This window comes from Athene cunicularia (assembly GCF_003259725.1).
Source record: "Athene cunicularia isolate RWA chromosome 6 unlocalized genomic scaffold, athCun1 chr6_part1, whole genome shotgun sequence".
NCBI classification, from domain to species: domain Eukaryota; kingdom Metazoa; phylum Chordata; class Aves; order Strigiformes; family Strigidae; genus Athene; species Athene cunicularia.
Window position 1 is genome coordinate 13,796,398 of NW_020799105.1, and position 22,829 is coordinate 13,819,226.

At 41.2% G+C, this 22,829-nt stretch overlaps 1 protein-coding gene across 1 annotated transcript in view; it reads left to right on the forward strand.

Annotated features, from left to right (window-relative positions):
• The window catches only part of SORCS3 (sortilin related VPS10 domain containing receptor 3), a 209,817-nt gene that overhangs the window by 108,756 nt on the left and 78,232 nt on the right, over positions 1 to 22,829 (forward strand). Inside the window, exons 6-7 of the mRNA XM_026851516.1 lie at positions 11,983 to 12,047; positions 19,008 to 19,126. Of these exons, the coding sequence (XP_026707317.1) occupies positions 11,983 to 12,047; positions 19,008 to 19,126 (184 nt within the window). The remainder of the gene's footprint in view (positions 1 to 11,982; positions 12,048 to 19,007; positions 19,127 to 22,829) is intronic.

Here is a 22,829-nt window from a genome sequence, read left to right on the forward strand (position 1 = left end):
TTCTCCTTACTGTCTGCTTTCCTAGGAAAATAAGTGTGACTTTTTTACAAAGTCTTGTGGATGCCATGTTGTAAAGCTCCCTGGGCTCAAAGCTCTTTTTACAAGAAGAAACCAAAAACATACTGGCTACAAGGATTGTGTGTGATCATGAAGGGAAATATTTTAAAATACTTTAAATTCTCCTTTAAAACAGATGAACTACATAATAAATGAACCACAAGAAAAGAGCCTCATGACAGCAAACTCACAATACATATACCACCTCCGAAATTTTGGCTGCTATCACAGCCAAAATGAGTTCCTTCAATGGCTGGTGTATACCCTCTGTAGGGTAATTTTGGAATAAGTCACCTCTGAGGAACCTTTTTTTTCTAACCTTTTACTTGAGAAACACAACATATCTTGCAAAAGGAAGGATTACCCCTTCTCCACTAATGTAACTGTGGATGTCCTTACATAAATACTATCTAGCTTTTAGAATTTGTGATTTTTTGTGATTTTAGTACAATTTGTGATGTTAGCCATATTTATGACTTTAATGTACTGTGGTTGACAGCGATTATTTTTTTTAAGACTGGAAAAGTAAGAGCTGAAATACTTCTGTTCATTAGTTTTAAATTTAATGCTTACCACTAAATGTCACATATTGTACTGCAGTTAGGGCTTTCAGCCATCAGAAAGCCTCTTCCTTTTGATCTGTCATCTGTCAAGTTTCCTTATGTCCCAGGGGACGGTCTTCTCTTATTTCCCCCATTACTTTGTAATCCCCCTACTCTCTTGTGACTAAGTGTCTGAGACTAGTAAAACGGTCTAAGGACAAATTTGTTGAATATTTCTCCCAGTTAAGTTTGATCCTTGGACTGGATCCCAATGCCAAGTCTGTCTGGACACTGCATGGTGGAGGATCTGTTATCTTCTCATGCAACAAGCTACCAGATAAATTGTTCAGGCTTCACCGCAGTGTTTCACAGGTCACCGTTGGAAGCTTAAATGCTGTACGGCAGACTCATGCAGCCTGACCGGGCTGTCTCTCTCTGATGCACGTGAACTCAAACACAAATTAATTTCAGCCTGTCATTAATAGTCCCAGAGTAATTCTCTGTGATACTTTGTAGGAAGCAGTGATGAAAGCCAGCCCTCTAATTAATATATTGAATAATGCATCTCTCTGAGGCATATGGGGATGTCCCATACTGTCATAGCTGGGCAAAGCTAATCAAAAGCTGGGCTGACAGTAGTATTGTATTTTGCACTCTGGCTAGCAAGGAATATTGCCCCATTTTTCTTGTGTGCGTTTTGTCTTAGGTTTTGGCCTTTGTTCTATACCACTCTAATCTTTCTGTTTCTGGGCAAACAGGTGAATTTTCAGTGTGGGAGAGAACCCGTCTTGCTTTCAGGTGACTGGAAAAGAAACATTTTGGGAGTTGTTTTAAAAATCACCACTGCTCTGAGAACTTTAGGATGTTTTCACAGGCACTGATTATGCACATAATTTTCCAGCCATTTGGAAAACAGAGGCAGGCCACCTTCTGGCATCAGGGAGTGAGCATCTTTCCTGGACCCAGCCTCCCCTCTGCCCCAGATGGCCCACTTGGATTTGAAGAGGTGTACTTTATGGGGGTTCTTGCAGTGCTCTCTTCTTTACAGCAGCTGGGGCTGGAAGCATTCTTGCATTGGAGAAAGTTTCAATCTAATGGAGAATTTATCCTCAGTAAAGTACATCAGTATTATCAGGGACCATTTTTGCTTGAAACTAGATTTTCAGTCATACCTCAAAGCTCTTCAGGTAGATTTTCTCAGTAAGAATCAGGAAGGACCCAGATAAATTTTGGTTCATCTCTCTGAACTGACTTTAGCCTCTGAACCTTTGGAAGTTTGCCTGCCATTAAGTTGAACAAAAACAGTTGTTTTATTTAACAGAAGGAGCTGAACCCATGCTGTGCAGAAAGAACAGTCTTATCATGGCAAAACAGACAAGATGTTTCTGCATTCATTTAAACATGAGCCATTTGTGTCGCTCAATAACATCCATTAAAGATAAGGAGGTCCCTCTTTATGCCTTCTGCCTGTTGGAAATTAACAAACTCTTAAAACGACAATTCATCAGCAGTTATATGAGGCAGAATTCATTCTCGGTAAGAGAAGAAATTGAAACTCCCATCCTTTCGTTCTCTGGCATTCCCCTGAGCCTCCTCTGTAGAATGAGATGAGTTTAATTTTGCTATTGTTAAGCATAGTGAGCACGAAGCTACATCGGAATGTAAGAGCGGGAAGGAGTATCTTATTAGCTGCACTACAGGTTCTTTTAAATAATGTTGATTCAGTAACTTGTCTCTTGCTGATCATATACAGAACAAGGATGAGAAGCCAGTGAGTGAGGCTCTTTCACTTGCATATTTGTAGTGAGCTAATAGGAATAGGAGATAGAGGTGGTTATCATAGCTCTGTAATTATCTCACAGATAATTGTCCTCCATTGGGCAGAAGGCGATAAAAATGGGATGTAGATACATTTCCTTGTTTAGTGAAATAGCAGAAGTTCTGCAGCTGAGTTTGAGAAGCATACTGACCTGTGACTGCCAGCAAGGACTGAGGAAATAATAAATAATGCCTGTAGACTTCAGAGCTGATTTCAGTAGATCTGGGTTTTCTCCCAGAGGAGAAAGTCTGCTTTTTCATTGGAAAAAATAAAGAAAACCCAACCAAAAACGCTGGTGGGTTTTTGGCCAAAGGGTACAGAAAGATTCTTAGGTTTTGCTCACAATATTTTTGGTTTTCAGGTTTTGATTGAAAATCTTTGAGGGAATGAGACATGTTCTATTATAATATTGATTTTAGGGACAATCTGTAATAGTGACTCCCTAAAGCTATTTCTGGTTCTGCTGTAGTTTCTTCAGAATTTTTTTTTTTTTTTTTTCTACAAATCATTAGATTGTGTTACTTTGTGTAACTCTGCGTTACTTTTCATTTGGCCTTTTACTTTTCTTTCCTTTTATTGCTCATCTATAACAACAGATTAAGAACCCAACAAAGAGTAGCTCTTGATTTACCTACAGCTTGTCCATACATCTTTACTTCTTGACATGACGGTATCACAAACTGCATCGCAGCATTCTGCCTTGAGCATTCTTACTTGAAAAAGGTAATGCTTTGGTGATGGGAAAGCTTTGTGACTCTGCCATTGTGAAGAGCTGGGAGTGCATCTAGTGCTCAGCCCCCTGGGCAGTCTTGTCTCTTTACTATTTGTGCATCCATCTAGCTTGAAGCAAAGGACCCGTAAAAACTCCATGTTTCCTCTGGTCTCTACTGCTACAGTGTCACTCTTCCACTGATAGAGAGACCTGCAAGTGGCTGCAGCCATTTTATTCAACTGCTTCCATTCTCTCTGCGAGGATGTGTCTTTTTTGAATGCAAACCTGTCATGAGACACATCTGCAGACCTCCTGTCACCATTGCTTTTACCCATCATAGCCAAGCAGACTTGGTGTTTCTACAGACAGAGTCTGTCTTTGAAGATCTGTCTGCTGCCAGAAGCCTTTTTGTTCCCTGCTCCTTTGTCTTTTCCTCTTGTGGATGTTGGGACAAATGAGCATCTCACTCTCAGTGGCTAATTGAGTGTGATTTTTTGGGACAAGGAGACATGTTGATACATTTATGCTAGCTGGTCCAGAACAGAGTATTTTATTCTCTTTGTCTTTCTACTCCTCCCCTGCTTCTTCTTTCTTTCCTGTCTGATGGTTAAAAGTCAAAGAATGAAATAAGCCATTTGTTCTCTTCAGGTTAGCATCTGAAATACAGAGAAACAACTGTCACAAAAGGTTTGTGACAGTAATCTAGTTTTTCACATTGCTTTTCTCCAAAATGCATAAACTAAATCACAAATTTATTTCCAGAATATTAAATGTTATCCCAGGATGATTCTTCACAATACCCTGCAACAGGGAGTGTGGAAGCTCATCTTTCCTTAATTAATACTATGTACAATGCCCATATGGGGCTCATCAGCATATCCTTGTACATTTTGCCTGTGCCAAGTTTCATACTGGCATCCACTCTTTGGACAATTTAAGTTTTATTTTTATTCATCTACTGCTGCATTCATTTATTAAATGATGTTCTCACTCTGAGGCTTTTCAGAGACACTGTATTCTGTCTAGGACTCTGTTAATAGCTGAATCACTGAGTCTTAGTATTTCAGGCATGTTATATTTGCAGCCAAAAAATGTTAATACAAATGAGGGCAATTAAACACACAATGTACTGAGAATCCTTATTTTGGGGTAAAGCATTGCTTGAACAGGTCATGTTTAAGATACTTTGCTAGGAGACAAACTCCAGAGGAATGTTAGGAGTCTTCTAAATGTTCCCTTCCAGGGAGGGAAACAGTAAGTCCAGTGAAGTCCTTGGCTGCAGGACTGATGGGCTGAGCTGATGGCTTCTTTGAGCATGTACTTTGCTTTTCTAAAGTCATCAGAAGCAGGGCTGATTCATGTTTCCAGAAAAATCAAAGCAATAATCTGTATCAATTCCCCATCTACATGACTTTAAAAGGAGGGTAGCCAAGCACTGGGCAAACATTAATTAACTGGGCTTCATAATATAGTAGGCACTAAACTAATTTTAAACCAAATGCAGGGAAAGAGATGAAAGTCACTCAATATGTCAGTGATCAGTCTTGGAAAAGAAACAAAAATTCTGTGCTTGAGTTTCACAGATCTGCACAAAGCATAGCTGGCTAGTAAATGTCATTTCCCCAATTTATTTTTTTTTCCCAAAAAACTGAAAAAAGCCACACACTACACTACACCCACCCCCCACCCCCCCTGCAAACTGTTCTACTCCCAAATTTTCCATTGGGAAACAAAGAGGTTTGGTTAAGTAGAATGAACTATTTCTCTGGAGAGGAATCACCCACCCCACCCTCACCCCCAATATTTTGGCTTAGATTTTGGTCACGAAGACGACTTGTATATAATTATTTCTGCATTTTGGGTTTCCACTTCTTTTTTTCTTTTTTTTCCCTCTCCTAATCCAAAAAAAAAGAGGGATGGTGGGTGAAGGAAAGGACGAGAAAAGAAACAAAGCTAAAAATGTGTCATTTTTTTAGTGTTTCCAAAAATATGCTTTGATTCTTTTTTCCTCAAAGGGCCTGAAATTTAGCGTACTAAAAATAATTTTGAAAGAGCATCCTACAAAAAGTGTCTCTTCCTTCAGAAGGCAAAACAGAACCAAAACCTTCTGTTGGAATTGGTTTCAAACTTGTCCATCATAAAGTTTGCAGACCTCTAATCCCAGGTAGATTCCCTCTGCTCTCTAGAAATGCCTTCCTCAAAGCATCACGATGTTGGATGCATGTGCAACAGAGTTGATGATATATTGTGCACTGAAGCTTTGAGATGTCTTCACGACAATAACATCTTAACTCGATGAGCTGATGTTTCATTACGTCTGCCATATCCCAGTGCTGGTGCTGCTAGGACTTGGCAAAAAAAAAAGCTTCTTATTCAATTAGGATAAGCCCCCAGGGCTGATTTTATATAGCCGGGATAAGCTGTACCCTGATGAGTCAGGAACAGCTTATTTAGTTTGTAAGTAAGCAGCAGGACTGTGACTGCACCTGGGAGCACACCCGCTAGGAGTGCTGGCTTGACATAGCTGACAGATCTTCTCCCTGTTTGAGTCTCAGTCCCCATGAGAAGTTATTTCAGTCACCCCTGGGAAATTAAGATGCCACCTCCAGCACATGGCCTGCCTGTGCTACTGGCTCTTTCGAACCTTGACAGGGCTGTGAGTAAGGATCTTCACCCTTCTGCCCACACAATTTTTTGAGTTTATGTCACAAAAATTTGATTATGTTTATTGGGGTTTATAGTGTAGGTTGGGGAAGAAATGCCAGAGGACTGTGAAGGACTAAGACCTATTAACTGGATGGGAACTAGAAACAGAATTATTTGTACTTTCTTAGTTTTTGGTATTGGCATACAGGGGAAGTAAAAAACGTGAATCAACAGTAGTTTTGTTCTGTTGATAAATAGACTTTAAAGGTGTTCTCAGGTTCAGTGGCATTTCTCTTCCACTGCTCTTAATTTATGTGATATGAAGAGTTACCTTCTTTTAGGTACTGCAAAGAGAAAAAAAAGTTTATGTGCTGCAGAGCCTGCTGTCTTGTGTGGATTCTCGAGTGACTGGTGACATGGTTGAGCCTTTCCCTCACCTTTTCCCTCAAGGGGAGGATTGATTTGGACCTCTTTCCTCTACCTGCCCTGCTGTATCCATGAAACAAGGGTGTGTAGCAATTTTGTACTTCTGGGACTTGTAATCCACTACGTTTACAGGTAATTTACTGCTTTGGATATTCAGCAGGTAGTGTGGATGAGATGTGGGTAGGCAGATGTATGTATGCACATATGGAAACACATGCAGATGCTGTGAACACTTTATGTTTTGTTTCTTTTGAGATACCAGGCAGAACATTTCCTTAAAATTAATTGGGACCTTTATAAAAAGAATTGGCTTTGCTGAAAAGAAATTAGCTGAGAATAAACACTTGGCATTTTTTTTTGCCTTATCTTGCAAGCTAAGTCTCACAACAATTACTTCTGCTGATGTCCAGAATTGTGTCATCATAGAAATTAGCACTGTAAAAGACATAGAAATCTCCAGGGACCTGGCTAAGACACTTTTTTACAGTATCTTCCTGCACAACTTTTTTTTCCAAGCTTCATTTGAGATATGCTGTGCAAAGAGGTTTTGTCCATAACTCTTCAGAGACCTCATCGCATCCTACTCCATCCAGCATCATCTCCTCCTGTTCAGCCACAGAGAAAGATACCATATTATGTGTTTAATAAATACTTTCTTTCTCCCAACAGTTCAACACTTGTTTCTGTTCTTAACTAGAGTAGTTTATGGTGTGTTGTTGGCCTGGGGTATATGCAGTTTCTGTGCACATTGGCTGTTACATGTGCAGAGTTAATGCCTGATGGATCCAGTTTTAGATTTGACTGCAGTAAATAACAGATGAGTACACAGAATCCCCTTGACCATATGAAGATAACTGCAGTTACTGATACCAAGACAAACATGATGCCATATCAGATGGAGAAGATAGCCTGTTGGCTGTTGGCCCGTGTTGGAAAGGCATGTATAATTCAGCAGTGGTGCTATGTGAAAAGATCCAGATCAGTTGAGCAGGAATTGTATGGATCAGTTTGTGCTCCCATCTGCCCATACAGACATGGCCCTTTTGTTGCTTGGATGAGTTAGCCCCATGCGTTCCTTCCCTGGCACTACACAGAAGTGTTCACTTTTGGGGCAGAACACAATTAAAATTGCAGCAGACTAATTGGCAACATCCACTAATTTGACTGCAGTTGCCTGCAGGAAGAGGATGTGTTTTTCCCCCTTTACATATTATTGCACAATAAATGTGCCTTGTTCCTTCACATTTCTGGCCCTCATCTACTGCACAACATCCTGCTAAGTAGTCTCCATCTGTTTCCTCCATCTCTTTACATGAGCAGTGACAATTGCTTTCAGTCTGACATCCCAACCTGCAAAAATGAGTTTCCAAGTCGGCATCTTGGGAAAGTTTCAATCCATGATAAACGTTTTGATTTTGTTTTCAGAGCCAGAGCTGGTGAATGCCATCTTGACTGGTCAGAAACCAGACAAACCACCGGCAAAAAACTCAATCCAGCAGATTCTAGACCAAGTTTGAAAGGCTGATCCCTGTGGCCTGTTTTTTTTTTACTTTGTTGTAAATCCTTAACACAAATGTCCAGTGATACCCACTCCTACCTCCCAAGCTAATGGGTCCAGGAGAATGGAGGAATAGCATAAGAGATGCTCTCTATCGATGGTTTAGGGAGCAGGGATCAACAGCAGGCAGTCTGAATTGCTCAGCATTTTTGATCTAAGATGCTAGAAAAGCCAAATCTTAATGCTGCCCTTCATCATTAAATGCTTGATGTCTGGAAAATGGGTAGAAAAAAGTGCAAAAATTATTTATTCCATGAAAAAGCAGTAGAGTTGGTAGAAATGTGAGCTGAGGTGGGCAGTAGGCAAGTAAACCAGAGAGTCTATATTTCTTTCTTCCTTTCTCTGCATATGCTAGCATTTTTAATTTTGAACTATGTAATGTCTTATATGGAAACATTTCAAGAATAGCTACTTACAGTGCAGCATAATGTGTTTTCCTTGCTTGCTTTCCCTCCCAGTCAGAGGTGGAGTATTAGCAGATCAAGCATGGACGGATAGGATCCTGGCAAGATCCTTATCTCTATCACAATAAATCTTGTGAAAACCAAGAACTACCATAAGAACAAAAAAAGAAAAGCAATGACAGAAGATAGAGGAAAAAGTAACTATTTCTTCCCTCCTCATGAGATTCATTGGCCAGTGATCCTGCACCAGCTGCAGTACTGGCTGCAGGCTCCATGTTTCAAATAGTGCCTTTGCAGCGGTTGGGGAATGTGGCAGCAGGAAAAAAAATTACCTTTCCTGACACTTATGCCTGCATCCTTCCAGCATTTTCTCATCCGAGTGCTGATAAATGAATAGGAATGGTGGAGGATGTTGATTTAGCGTGGTTTAATGCAGTAAGAACACCCTTTTTTCCTTGCCATGGCTGTCCAAGGCAGCAGGACACACAGCTACATTTTGTGGACCTTGGTTTAATTTTTGCTGTCTGGAGTTTGTGCACATACAAAACACAGAGCTGAGCTGTCCGTGGAGCCTGAGGTGTGACCATGTGGCAGGAAAACTGTCTTCAAGCTGATCTTAGGCTTCTGAGTGTTGTTAAATATTCTTGTCTTTGTAAGCCTCTGACATAGAGCTGTTTGTCACACAGAGAGCCATGAAGCCCCTTCCCAGCCATCCCACTCTGTGGGTTCTACTTGGTTGTAGAGAACACGCAAGGGAAATGGTAAGTCAGGGGATGCTGATACCTCTCCTTATCATACTTTAGTAGCTCAAATAGTTTTGAGCACTCTATCCTCCAAATGTTCTTCAGAGAGATAATGTATGAGAAAATATAAGGCTGTGAAGGTGTCTCTGTTTTGTTGCTACTCTTGTATTGTCAGACCTGAGAGGTTATTGTAGTGAGTTCTCAAGGCCAGAGAACCTACTTCCTGGGATAAAGGAATAGCTTTACAGTCTCTATGTGCATTTTTGCATCTGTGCTCCGGTACCTGCATTCACATCTTGCTCTTTCCACTGAGTGACTTTTTTGCATTCTTCGTGTAAAGCTTCTCCAGGCAAATGATGAGAGACCATTTACTGAAAATACCCATATTCAGGAGTCAGAGCACTGCAAAGCAAAGCTGTTCTTTGCCAGTGGGAACAGACATGAGGTGAGGCATGAAGAAACAGCATTGACTGGGGATTTGTTTTGCAATCAGAGTCTTTGATATAAGAGAGCAGCTTGGTTTGGGAGAAGGAAGGATGGCCGATGCATTACTTTACAGGCTTGTTATCTGCCTGCAGATAACAGGAGCTTGTCTTGGGTTGCAGGAGACTGCTTTGTAAGCTTTTCCACTTGAAGTATGGTATTCTGCAAGCAGAGGAGCACCGGGGGGGTGCTATATGCTGGTCCTTTTTCATTGTCATTGTTTTTTTGAAAAGAACCATCAGGCTTGTCAAAACTAATTAAGGAAACAAGTAGGTGGCACTGGAAAGGAACTTCAAGCTAGAATGACATGTTTCATGAGACTCCTGTCGTCCCCTGGTGCTCACTTAATAGGCATTATGAGGAGATCCACAGAGCTTGTGTATGCAAATACACAACGTTAATGAGTATTTAGGATTTTTTTTGGAAGTACTTAGGTTCTTCTAATTACAATCCCTTTTAAAATGAATAGTATTGTGGCACATTGATGTTTCTTATTACCTGGGCCAGGAGTAGGCACAGTGCCCCCCCATCAGGAGGGGAGGGACCCAGGAGATGTCGTGGGAAGCAGGTGAGGCAGCCTGGCACTGTGGTGTCGGAACCCAGCAAATGGCTCTGGGTACAAGGCTGGTGTCTTGGCATCCAGAAGGAAGCCTGGAAAGTACAGCCTTCAGGGTGAAGTCTGGATTTAAGTTAAAAGCCTGTTGGGAGGGGCTGAGGGGCAGGTCCCTGACATGTTCCCAACCTCTGCTGATATTATTGTTCCCTTTAGTAAAGTTGTGATGGATAGATACATTGGTAGGCACATACTTCTGTCCCTATTGGCATGTCACGGGTGAGGGTCATGACTGCTGAGCAGCTGAAATTACAGCATTTAGGGCTACTTATGAGGAAAAGGCAGCAAACTTCTGCTATGGACTAGGAAGATCTGTGCCCTTTCTATATATATTGGGAAATAATGTTGCTGCACACCATAATGTTTTTCACTAACATTTTAAATAATTTCTATTTGTTCTACTGTCACTTTTAACTGTGTCCAGATACTTGGAAGATTTGACCCTGATAATTACACAGTCACAGGGACTCAGTCCTGTTCTGGCATCCTTACTGATAACAGACAGCTCTTTCTTCCATGTGGGATCATCCTGAAACTGATGGTAGCGATTAAAGAGCAGACTATTTCTCACTGGGAGTAGAATGATGAAAGCTCTGCCTGTATGGCTTTGTTTTGTTGTGTTGGGTTTTTTTTGGCCACAATTCACAGTGTGTTGTGAATGGACTTGCTATTGATGTGGTGCCTCTAGTTACCAAGCAGTTCCCATTTCAGTTACCTACTGTGGGTCATAATGTAGTTGTTTTGGCATTTGCAGCGCTGGCTGATCTTAGCTGGACTCTGACACATTTGTATGTTTGTCATTGCTTCCATAGCTATGTTTTTTGTGAGATCCACAAAAATATATCCGCGTCTGTATTTTGTTCTTTTTATCTTCTGTCTCATTTTTTTTTTTTTAAAATGTTTTAGCTGTTGATGCCCTAAGGATGAAAGCAGCAAAAGACTGTGGTAAAAATGTTTCAGAGCATTAGGGAATTGTGGACATTTGCTGGCTCAGAGGGAATCTATTATTTACAATCTACTGTATCAAATTCAGCTTCCACCAAATTAGAAACTGATTTTTGTCGTTGTCCCCTTTTAATCTAACCCTTTGCTTAACTCAGGAGAAGCCACTCCATAAATCACGTGGACATCTATGGATTTTTTTTTTTCCCCTGCCAGCCATTGCTAGGACTAAATGTTCATCTCCCAGTGATTCTTATCAGCCAGGACACTAATAACATTTCTGTTTTGAGCTTGACTTTTCTTCTGCCAGGAGGAAAACTCTTTGTAATGTGCCTTGCAAAATATTTTTAGGGAATAAAATAATAACGCATAGGAAGATTTGACTTCAGGTGCTTGGGTTTCAACTAGTGAGGTTAAAGAAACTCATCACACCTTATTTCATGATTATCAAGGACCATGGCATGGATTCATGGGGTAAATAATGAATACTTCCTTCTTTTTTTTTTTTTTTAATCAGAACTTCACCATGCATAAGTGCATCATTGCTTTTCTTTTGAAATGGAGAAACTGAGGTAAACAATAGCAAGATTGCCCAGAAAACCAGGGGCAGATCAAGAAACTCAGGTTCTCATGTTACTATTGAGCCAAGTAAAGCCTCTTTTTAATTTGGTGTCTATAAGCATGAGGCTGCTGTGCCCTCATCTGTCCTTCAGCATTAAAACAGAGCTCTGATTTTACTGGATCTTGAAACCAACTAAACCACCACAAGAATGATCATTGTAGTCTTGATCTTATAGACAAGGGATAGGCAGGTTCACTCACCAGCACTTGGGAAGGTGTCTATCTTAAAGGTTAGTATATGGCCCTTGGGAGTGGGCTGTGTAGAATCACAGAGGAGACGAGTTGGTAGGAGTCAGGGACCTACATGCCAGGTGTCACAAGGTAGACTTGATCTGGTTTCTCTTTCCTTCACCTTCTCTCTGACTGCAGCCTTTTATCTAACTGGCTTCCTTCCTTCTCTCTCTCTCCCCCCTCAGGTCAGTGACTGGTTTGGATAAAGAACCTGACCTCGTGCACATGGAAGCCCGGACAGCTGACGGACGTGAGTGCCTGCAGCCAATGCAGAAAAAGTGGGCTTTGAGTCAAGAATGGAGTGGGAATGGAAATTCAGTTTACTAATTTTGTCTCCCTATTTACATTTTAATTGATGGGAAAGATGTGGGCCATGGGGTTTGATGTGAGGAATATTCTTATCCTTAGCCCCTGGGCAGAAATTCAAAGGCTGCAGGGCATGTGTCTGCGGAGAGGCTGGGCAGAAGCACAGTCTGTTGGACTAAGGAGCTGCCTATTGTGTTCCCTATTTAGCTGTTTCAGTATCATGTGTTTCACATGAGTCGTAAGAGCTGGTCTATCAGCACTGTGCAGTACATTTCCAGAGGTGTTCAGAACAGCTGGGTTGTACCTGGGAATTTGAGAAATTGCCTACAGTCAGACTTCTCCACTGGCCAGAATGTTCCTATGCCCCAGGTATGCTTTGTCTCATATTGAAAGGATTTTTCAGTTTCACTTATGATGTATGAATAGGTGCTGCGTACCAAAACATTACAGGCCTGAAAAGGTGCCTGGATCTGAAGTAAGAAATAGAAAAAAAAAAGTAATTCTTAACACTTTCTCCAAAGTGTTTCAGGTATTTCTCACAGGAACTACAGCTTGGTAATGCATCAGTGTGTGGGGTGGAGCCGTGCCACACAGCAATGGGACATGTGTCCCTTTTACACTACAGGGACAGTGTAGAAAAGCAGCATAGGACTGAGGTAGAGTATTTCTGTTAGGAGAAGGCCTCGTTTTTGCTGGTTACAAACTTTTCTCTGTTTCAGTCAAGTGCTGCATAGGCCAGATGCTGTGTGAACAAGCTCCTGTCTATCAGAGTGGCTTGTCTGAGGCTGTGGATCTTCTAAAATCACTCATTGGCCTCCCACTGCTATTTAGTGATGGCAGCTGAATAAATAACAAGGCAATAAAAGCTCAGAGGTGACAGCTGTTTGTTGAATATATGGAAAAAGCAAAACAGGCTGGCAGGTGGGTGGGCAAGGTAGGGAGGCTTCTTCAGTGCCTTTGCTGCTGTGTGTGCTGTTGCAGTGATGCTGGGAGAAGTGTCCAAAAACAAGTAAAAAAAGCAAGAAAGTAAGCAAACAAACTGCTGATGGAGTCTGTTTTCAAACTAAGTTTAAACTTGCTCACCCAGCTATTTGAATATTGGATGTGTCAAGGATGTGGATGCTTCATTTGAAAGATGTATCCCCTGTTTGCAGACAACTCTCTTCCTTCAGGTCCTGTTTGCTCAGGGGTTTGCTGTTCTTGTTTTAATGTATAAATTCAGCATTTTGAAGTTGGCAGTTGATGGTATTGGGGGCTTCACTGAAAGTCAGACTTAACCAGTGTTGTCAGCAAGACATGCCTATTGCAAGCCATCATCCCAGCAGACAGCAGGCACAGGCGAGACCCGCTGGGCTGTGCTGGCCCTGCTGGCATGTCCTGCTGGGGGACAGTACCAGAATGACTCCTCTCCCAGCCAAACACAGCACAAAAGAGGCATGTTGCTCCAGTTAGAGTTTTTAAGCCTTAAAATGATATTAGTCTGTGTTACAAAACATTGACTGCCTCCAAGCTATAGCCTCACCTGGTGTGAAATGGAACAGCTCTGTGTACTTAGGAACGAGAGGTTTGAACTGTTCTCTTAGTTGGCTCTGTAACCAAAATGAGCCTTCATACTCTCAGTGAAATGGCTGAGGCACTTACACCTGCTGGAAATTGGGTCCCTGCAGTTATTTCCTCTTGATCAGAAAGTTTCTGGTGAAAGTTTTCCTCAGTAGTGGGGAGAAAGAAGGGGAGGCTTTTTAAATGCCACTTATGTCAGTCTGGTGCCTCAGTCACGTATGTAATGCATTAACAGACATAGATTTGAGTATTCCCATTGCTCAGCTCAATTTAGGGACAAGAATCCATGCCTTCGATATCCCTGACCACTTGAAAACTACATGATTTTTCTTCAGAGGGCATTTATCTTTCCTCTTCTTGTTTTCCTCCATACTTTCTATTTAAAAAGAAAATTAAGAAGGGGGTGGGGAGGGAAGTGTTATTTAGGATTAGAATCCTGAACTTGATTTTGTTTGTTTGTTTTTATTTTAACAGTAATGGGATTCAGGAACCTATGTAGCACTGATTCAGGCACTGGAATCTAAAATATGCTTTGTGGATGGGAACAGGTGTGGGACATGCTAGAGTCTTGTTCATCCATAAATGAGTCAGGATATCTTGGAGCTGGGAGGTGGAAGTCCTGTTCACCGCTCTGGTGTCTGTCCTCCAAGATACCTTGCCCCATGGTTTTGTTTGTCCAGTCATTAGCAATGGTAGAGTCTCTGAAAAAGTCTGCCCCAGTGTTTGGTCTCCTTAAATATTTGAAAGATGCTGCTAATTCCAGTGCCTAGCTGATCTCAAGCTGTTCCTGTCTTTCGTAGCAGATGAAGTTTTTCACGTTTTTTCAACATCTTGGCAGAGCTATTGTAGCGGAATAATAATCTAGGCTTGCATTTTTAAATTATAAAAACATGTAGGAGCCTTGGGCACTGTACCTTCTGCCTGGGTGTAATAGGCGAGGACAGGGTTGGATGCAAGGGAACTATTACGAATACACTGACACAAACACCCACCAGCACTCCTGGGAAAGATATATTAAACTTTCTGATGTTCACTGAGATAATCTTCTCCCCACTCACAGATACAATGCAGTTTTAATTAAATGAAAAAGAGGGGGAAAAACCTAACCAAAAAGATGAAGTAGGGTAACTAATTACTGGGGAATAATTTACAGTCCTGTCTACATTTCTAGATCCTCTTTTTCTTTGGGGGAAAAACTGTCAAGGCCAGCTGGCTCTTTCTCCCTCTCATGGTCACTTTCATTGGCAGTTTATGATTTTAAGTCTTGCCTGGCACCAGGACCTGACTTAAGCTGAGCCAGTCTGCCAATGGAACTTGTTTCCATCAGCTGCCCTTCTCCTTGTTAGCCATGTGGGGTAGCCATGGCTGCTTTTAGTTGCCTTGTTAACGCTGCCAGGAAGAAGCAGACGTTGCTGTCCTGTGTCTCTGTAAGTCACAGTAAACTGCACATAGGTCTGCCCTTTGCAGCCTTCAGCACAGTGACAGGTTTGACTGTTTCAGTGTCTCCCTTCAGGGACCCACATCTTTCGGTGTTACCCACCAGAGAGGGCCTCTTGCGCTCCTGCTTCCTGCTAAAACTGTAATGGCTGGTGGGCAAAGGAGAGACTTTGTAGCTTGGCTTATTTCACCAGTTTATCACTGCAAATTTCAAAAAATTGCTTCAGTTTTATCACTTCAAAAAGGGGTAAAAATACAGTCAAGATTCTCAAGATCAGAGACAATCTTAATTAGCAATGGGGAGGTGTTTCGAACTTGAGTGGAAAGTGGCTGCACATCTGAGAAAGCCATTCTCTAATCCTAAGTGAGATAAGTTGGTGGGAAGGGTTTGTGCTGAGGTATGGATGCTGAGATTTGAGCTGCAACAAACCCTCCAGGCTGCTCGATGTCCATATTCACATATGGCTGAGAAAGTAGCTGGATGTTGGGGTTATAAGCATGAGAAGTTTTTGAGGCTGTCTAGGAAATGTCTTTTTAACTCATTTGGCAGTGGAACATAATAAAAAAAAACCCCAAAACAACAAAACAAAAAACAAATCAAAACACCCAAACCCTCTTAATTCTGCTATTGCATGGGATGATATATAAATTGAAAATAATTCCCAGATAGAAGCTGATCTCTCTTAAGGCATACATCTCCCAGTGAGCAAGCCTTTAAAGGCATAGCTTGGGCACATGCTACCTTCTCCTCTGGGCAGCTGTCCTTTTTCCTTGTGGCTGTGCAAAACAGGGCTGAAAAATTAACTCCTTTCAGAGAAGAAGGAGATAACAGCTTGGAAGTTAGAATGCCCCCTTCTCTCCTAATTGACATTTTTCCTGAAGGGCTCTGTACTTTCTATATAGGCGAAGATGTGCTCTGTGAATGGGACCATAGCTCATGAAGGAATCATACCCTTCAAGAAGCTTGAGCAGGAACTTAGAGTTGTTTCTTGCTTCCACTCACACACAAATGTGAACTGAGTACTGCCATATTTTCTACCTGATTTTTAAATATATTTTAAAAGGAATTATTTTTAATTTTCTGTGGGGCAGCAGGAAAAAAAAAACCAACCCAAAACTTGAACTTACTTTGGTGTCCAAAGTCAGACATTTTTTTTTTTTTTTTTTTTTATAGGCCTTGTCTTGTAAAATATATGAAAATAAATAAACAAGAAACTAAATGGAAAATAGGTAGTGAACTACCCCCCCTCCTCCACCAACATGCCATGAATATTAATCAGGTGCCATTCTTTGAGTATGTTTTATTGCTGGTGTAACACACTCAAAATGACACATTTCCCAATAGGCAGGAAGCTAGTTGTCATGTCAACACTTGTGATTTATTTGCATTTATTTGTGACAGGTTTTTATTCCTCTTCCCATTCTGTCACTCAGCAGCAGCAAATTATCCCCTTTTTGGAGGGATAAGAATATCCAGACGACTGTGTGGGAGAACATACTGGAGGGAATGAGCTTCTAAAAATATGGCTCCTGACCTCTCCTCCTTGTTCTGCCTAATTTTAGTGCTACCTCAAAGAACAAGTCAAGGCTGCTGAGCTCTTTGGGTGGCATGGCAGTATATAAGACCTTCCTGTTTTCTGAAAAGTTGCTTTTATCCACTGCAAAGATGTCTTAGATTCCACATTGAGGAGGTAGATAGCAGCTTCGGACCAAGTGCGTATGTGTCAGATGATGAAGAACCTTAATTTATCCCAGCTGAGAGTCCGACCTCTTTACTGCTGCTGGTATTTTATGCTGTGAGAAAGCACAAATCTGATACTCCAGTTATTTGGCACTGTCTCTAGGATAGATATTTTTCACCATGCACTTTAATTACCTCCAAATACTCTGAGCTGGCACCAGCAACAATTTCTGCTGCTTTAGCATTATCAGTGGGACTACATTTTCATTACCACAGCAGACCTATGCAACTGCTCTGAATCAGCCATGTAGCCCTTATTAACCTGGAAATCCCAGTGCCTCAACCCAGAACCAGGTCTGTAGCCTCTAAACATGGACTTTCAGTCATGCGACTGGGCATGAACCTTTATTAGATTAAAGGTTGGTTGTAGTTTGTGACTTCTTTTAGACAGTATCTTTTTTGAAATTACTCTTGTTATCATTGCCTCTGACTTGTATTCTTTTTGTCTGTTGGTGGGACAAGGCAAGGGAAGGCAGTTAGCTGAGTGTCAGAGGATTTCAGTTGTGCCCCCTAGTGCTTTCCACTGAACCACGTTTTACTGTCATAAAAGGTTTTGTGGGATGGAGAATCTTGTAAGCAGCTTGACTAGGCTAGTTACTGTAATTTAAGATTCCCTTTTATTCTTTTTGGTTCAGTTTGACAAGATTCTAGTTAAAAGATGCAGTTGTGAACTAAGATCATTGCACCAGGCTCACCCCAGCCCTTATAAATTCATTGTTATCTTCATTGATTGTCTTCACCTTTTGTAGAAAAGCAAAATCTAAGAAGCTGGTAGAATCACAGAATCATCTAGGTTGGAAAAGACCTTGAAGATCATCCAGGTCTCCAACCATTAACCTAAACAGTTCCTAACTACACCATATCCGTAAGCACTATGTCAACTCTACTCTTAACCACCTTCAGCGATGGGGACTCCACCACCTCCCTGGGCAGCCCATTCCAACACCCAACAACCCCTTCTGGAAAGAAATGCTTCCTAATATCTAGTCTGAACCTTCCCTGGTGCAACTTGAGGCCATTACCTCTTGTCCTATTGCTTACTACTTGGTTAAATAGACTCATCCCCAGCTCTCTGCACCCTCATTTCAGGGAGCTGTAGAGGGCGATGAGGTCTCCCCTCAGCCTCCTCTTCTCCAGACTAAACACCCCCAGTTCCCTCAGCCGCTCCCCGTACGACCTGTGCTCCAGACCCTGCATCAGCTCCGTTGCCCTTCTCTGGACACGCTCGAGTCATTCAATGTCCTTTTTGTAGTGAGGGGCCCAAAACTGAACACAGGAATTGAGGTGTTACCTCACCAGTGCTGAGTACAGGGGTAAGATCACTTCCAGAAGTGCCCCATTATAAATTATATGACCCTTTTATCACTGTGGTTTTCATCTTAGTTGTATTTTCATTTTCTTCCTAATTTGCAGTTTTCAGAAAAGCAGTTGAAACTCAGAGATGGCATATTTAGATTACATACATCCAGAGACACGGTGCCTTGACTGTTTTGTTTCATGAGTTTCTTTCTTAGCCTGAGTGAAGTAATGCTTAATCCCCTACAACCATTGCCAACTTGCTGGAGGTGATCATGTTTCTTCTTGTCATTCTGAGCAACTTTCCAAATTTTTGCCTTTGCCTTATATCTTCTTTATGTTCTTCTCCCAGTGCTGTTCTTTCTCTCAAGCAATGCAAGGACTGACAAGGCCTCCCATTAGCATGCTGGTTTGGGGTTTTTCTTCTTGTGTGTTACTTCCACAATTAAAACAAGTCAACAAGGCCTAGGGTATTTCAGGGAGAGGATGGGAATATAATTCCCAGCAGGGCAATGGAATTGATAAATTCTACCTGAGTGGCTTTTGAAATCTTCTTCAGCATATGGTCTCATCATCGATTTTCTGATGCATTTATGATTTGAACTCCATTTATGGGTTGAGCTCCCATATCCTGAAGGAAGTCTGCACAATGGGGAAGGGAAGGGTGGGTGTGGAAGTGTGATGAATTCCTGACTCCATAGAGCAGTTAAAGTTTTGAAGGATGGAGGTAGATCATGCAAAAATGTCTATCTAGTTGGAGGTGAGGTTAAGACTTCCCTTCAAAGACCTTCTTTTGAGCTGTCGCTGATGTTTGCAGACAACAGGCTGCAACCTGGGCATTTCTCATGTGTACATATTCTCCCATTACAGACACTCACTATTTGACCTGTCGGATCCAAGAGTGCTCGGAGACCAAAAGAAGTGGGCCATTTTCGCGCTCCATTGACATCAGCTCCCTTGTTGTTCAGGATGAATATATCTTCATCCAGGTACGTTGGCTTGATGTGACACGAATTCTGTCTGCACGAGATATTTGTTCTGTGCAAGAGAGGAGGCATATTTTTAGGACTAGTGCATGGGATCGCAAGTCCTAAGAGCTGGGAGTCTGTACCTGCCTGTTATGGACTGACTGTGCAGTCTGAGACAGAACAGTTGATCTCTGCTCATCACTTGTCTCATGGTGAATCTGGAATATTTTGAAAGTTCAGTCATCAGTAATCATAAGGGTTCATGGGTTTCACAGAAGCTCTAACTTGCTATTGTTGTGGCTACTTGGAAAATACAAAGAAGCTAGTGATGAATTGGAGAGAACAAAGAAGAACAAAGGAAAAGTGTGAGTAATCATTTTAACAAATGGAAAGGTTTATGCTGATTTGACAGTCAAGTAATGCTAATGGAGCGAACAAAGATCTGCAGTAGGAGGTAAAATAGAGAGACTGGAAAAAGATGTTATAGGGCAACTTCAAAATGGAAGATGACTGTAAATTTGTCAGCTAGTTGGTGATGATTTTGGAGATGAGGAGAAAGTGACAGAAATTGGATGAGAAACTACTCATTTTTGAGATTTTCTGAGAATACATGGGCTGGATGGAACAAGGCCATCTTTCCTAATTTCATACCTGTGGAAGTGTGAGAATGAATAGCACAGTATGGAGGAACACTTCCTGAAGATGTGCCATTTCTGTGAAAACTGGGAGCCAGGCTGCAGTGATTCCAGGGTGTAGAAAGCTCAGGAGACAAGAGATTACAGACATGATGATGTTAACTGCTTGTCACCAATGTTGAAGAGGGGAAATGAGATGAAATGAGATGGAGCTTGGAACCAGGTGGTACAGAAAAGACATATGCTCCCTTTTCGAGAAAGACTGGGTTACGTTAATCTCCTATGTTACTTCCTTGTGGGAACATTTTTTGTGAATGTATCCAAATTACAAGAAAGTTCTCTGTTTATTGTGAAATTTTCTTAGAAATGGGAGTTTAAGTGAGAAGGCTGATAATTCTGTGCTGAATTAGGTGGAGGACTGGATCCATATGACTTGGGAGAACTGCAATATGGAACCTGCATGCACTTGAGTAACATTAGCAGACTTCTCTTGGAGATTACCAATTGCTATGGGAGCCACAGCTCCCCTCATTCCCCCATGAAACCCAGCCTGCTATTGCTTCCTTTGGCATCATGGGGAGATCGGTTGCTAGAAAACACTGAGAATGTAGCTTTTGAAACTTAGTAATTCATGATTTGGCTAGAGGCAGTGGCTTTCCAATCGGCGAATGCTCTACTCTCCAAGGAGTATTTTAGAGACACTCTTTTAATACGATGGTTTATGGCTGTGGCTGAGGGTATTGTGGAACATCCAAGTCTTTAAGGCTGGCGTGAGGCCTTACAGACGTTTCTCATTCCACAGCTCCCACCTATGTGAAAACAAGGCTGTTCTGTTTAGAAACTTAGGCTTGCTGTGAGGACATCTGCCTGGTGTGTGCGTTCCTCTGCAAATGAGCAGCTAAAGCTAATAGCTGCTAATTGCTTCAAGTTAAAAAAAACTCAGTGTGTGTTTGTGTGTATACAAACACGTGCATATATGTATATGTAATACTTCAAGTGCCTTGACTATCCTTAGCAATGTTTTATTACAGCTTGATGGGAGTTTAAAGTGAAAATCATATACCCACCCTGTTAAAAAATGTTAAATACACAGACAATATTTCTGCTGCTTTGGACAGGAGACTCTCCCTTTCACAGGTTGTCTATCATGTTCCCTATTTTTTGTGTCACTCTTGCAGGATTTCTGACTGTCCAGCAGCCTTTTGTAAGTGGCTGCAGAAACAGGGCATGGATTGAGTCCATGTAGTACTTAACACACAGACACTTGAGATTCACAGCACACACCTCTCTGAGCTGCAGGTGTGTTAAATCCACTGTGTCCAGCATATGGTTGATGGGTTATGCAGAGTGTTTGCTCGGTACATATGTAGGAGTGCTGATATGTCCTGGGTGTATTAGTCTCACAAGCCATGTGGTATAGATGCCTATTATGGGATGTGTCAAATTGATAGTGTGTGCAATGTCTCATGCATATCATTCTGTCTGGATAATCTTGGACAGGAATACAGGAGCCGGCTCTTTTGAATTTCAAGTATTAGACAGAGATGAATAAATAAATATCAAATTAAATGTTAAGAACCTGGTGAGCTTTAATAGCTGCATAAAGGATGGGTGCATGAGTTCTGATCTGTCAGTGCTGGAACAAATAATGTCTTGATGTAAGAGAGGGGAACCAGTTTCCTCTAACTTTTGTCATGAAAACAGACTTTTAGTCTAAACCAGTAGTTTGTGCTCCTCTAAAGTGAGTGGAGAGATCAAAATGTTTGGGGGCAATTTATCTTCTCCTATTGCACCTATTGCAGGATGAGATAGGTCTCTCTCTGAAATACGCCTTTCTCCTTAATATTAGAAGGAACCTAAGTATAGCTGATAGAACTAACTTTTTGATAGCTAAAATTAGGGAAGATGAATCCCAGCTATTGATATCAACGTTTTAGATTATCTGCATACAGTTATTTACTAGTGAATATCCATTTTAATCAATGATGAACAGGCCTGGAGTGTAAAATTCTTGGGAAGCATTAACCTGTGTAACTGTGCACTAAAAGGAAATGTGATACTATGGTGCATAATGGATAGGGGAAAGTAAAATACAGAAAATGTTATAGGGCTATTATAAATCAATGATTCCATATCATGTGGAATACTGTTGTGCAGCACTTCTGAAAGGGTCTTGCAAAAATGTAGTGCAAAGAAAGAAAATGAGAATGATCTTATGCTTGAAAAAAATTTGCCTCTGAAGAGAGTTTGAAAAGACTGGGATTGGTTACCAGGCAAAGGAGATAAATAACATAGCACATGATGAAAAATGTAAAAGGTAATGAAGAAGGAAGGAAGAAATAGCTACTGAGAGTGCAGGAAGAATTCTTATGAATAAAACAGTAGGTGATCACTCTGAATTTATTGATTGACTTTCTATTTGATTGATCAATAGTTATTTAAGGATGCCTAGCACATCACTAAGATTGGATAATTCTGCATAAATTGATACATTAAGAGAAAATCCTGCCCTCTGTTGTGTGTGTAAGTTTTCATTCAGCTCAGAGGATTGCTCTGATGTATCCAGGAGTCGGTATCATCATCATCTTCCATGGTTAATACTTAAAATTCATACAGCTTTCAGAGCAGGTCATTTATTTATGAGAAAACCTTGGAATATATCTGAATTTATTTACTGTACCAAAAAGGAGCTAATTTGATGAGCAACTTTGCCATTAAGGTCAGTGTCAGTTGTATTCACTTATACAGCTGTGCAGTAGTGGAGCCTGTACTTTCTCTACAGCTGTAAGGTGCCATTCCCTATAACTGCACCAGAACTTTCCTTATTGGTGCCTCTGAGTACTTGCTGCTGAGATAGTATCACTTTCTAAACTTAGGTGCAGAGATAATGCATAACTGCCTATAAGATTTGACTTCCTGACAATTACCTGAACTGCTACAGTATTTTCGTGTGCAGAGCCTACACTGTAAGACCCCGGGGGTCAGGGATAGTCTTTTGTTTTATGTGTGAATCTAGTGTATTGATACTTTGGAGAATTTCTATGGTAAAAATAAATCACGGTGAATTCTGGGAAAAATACTTTTCAAGC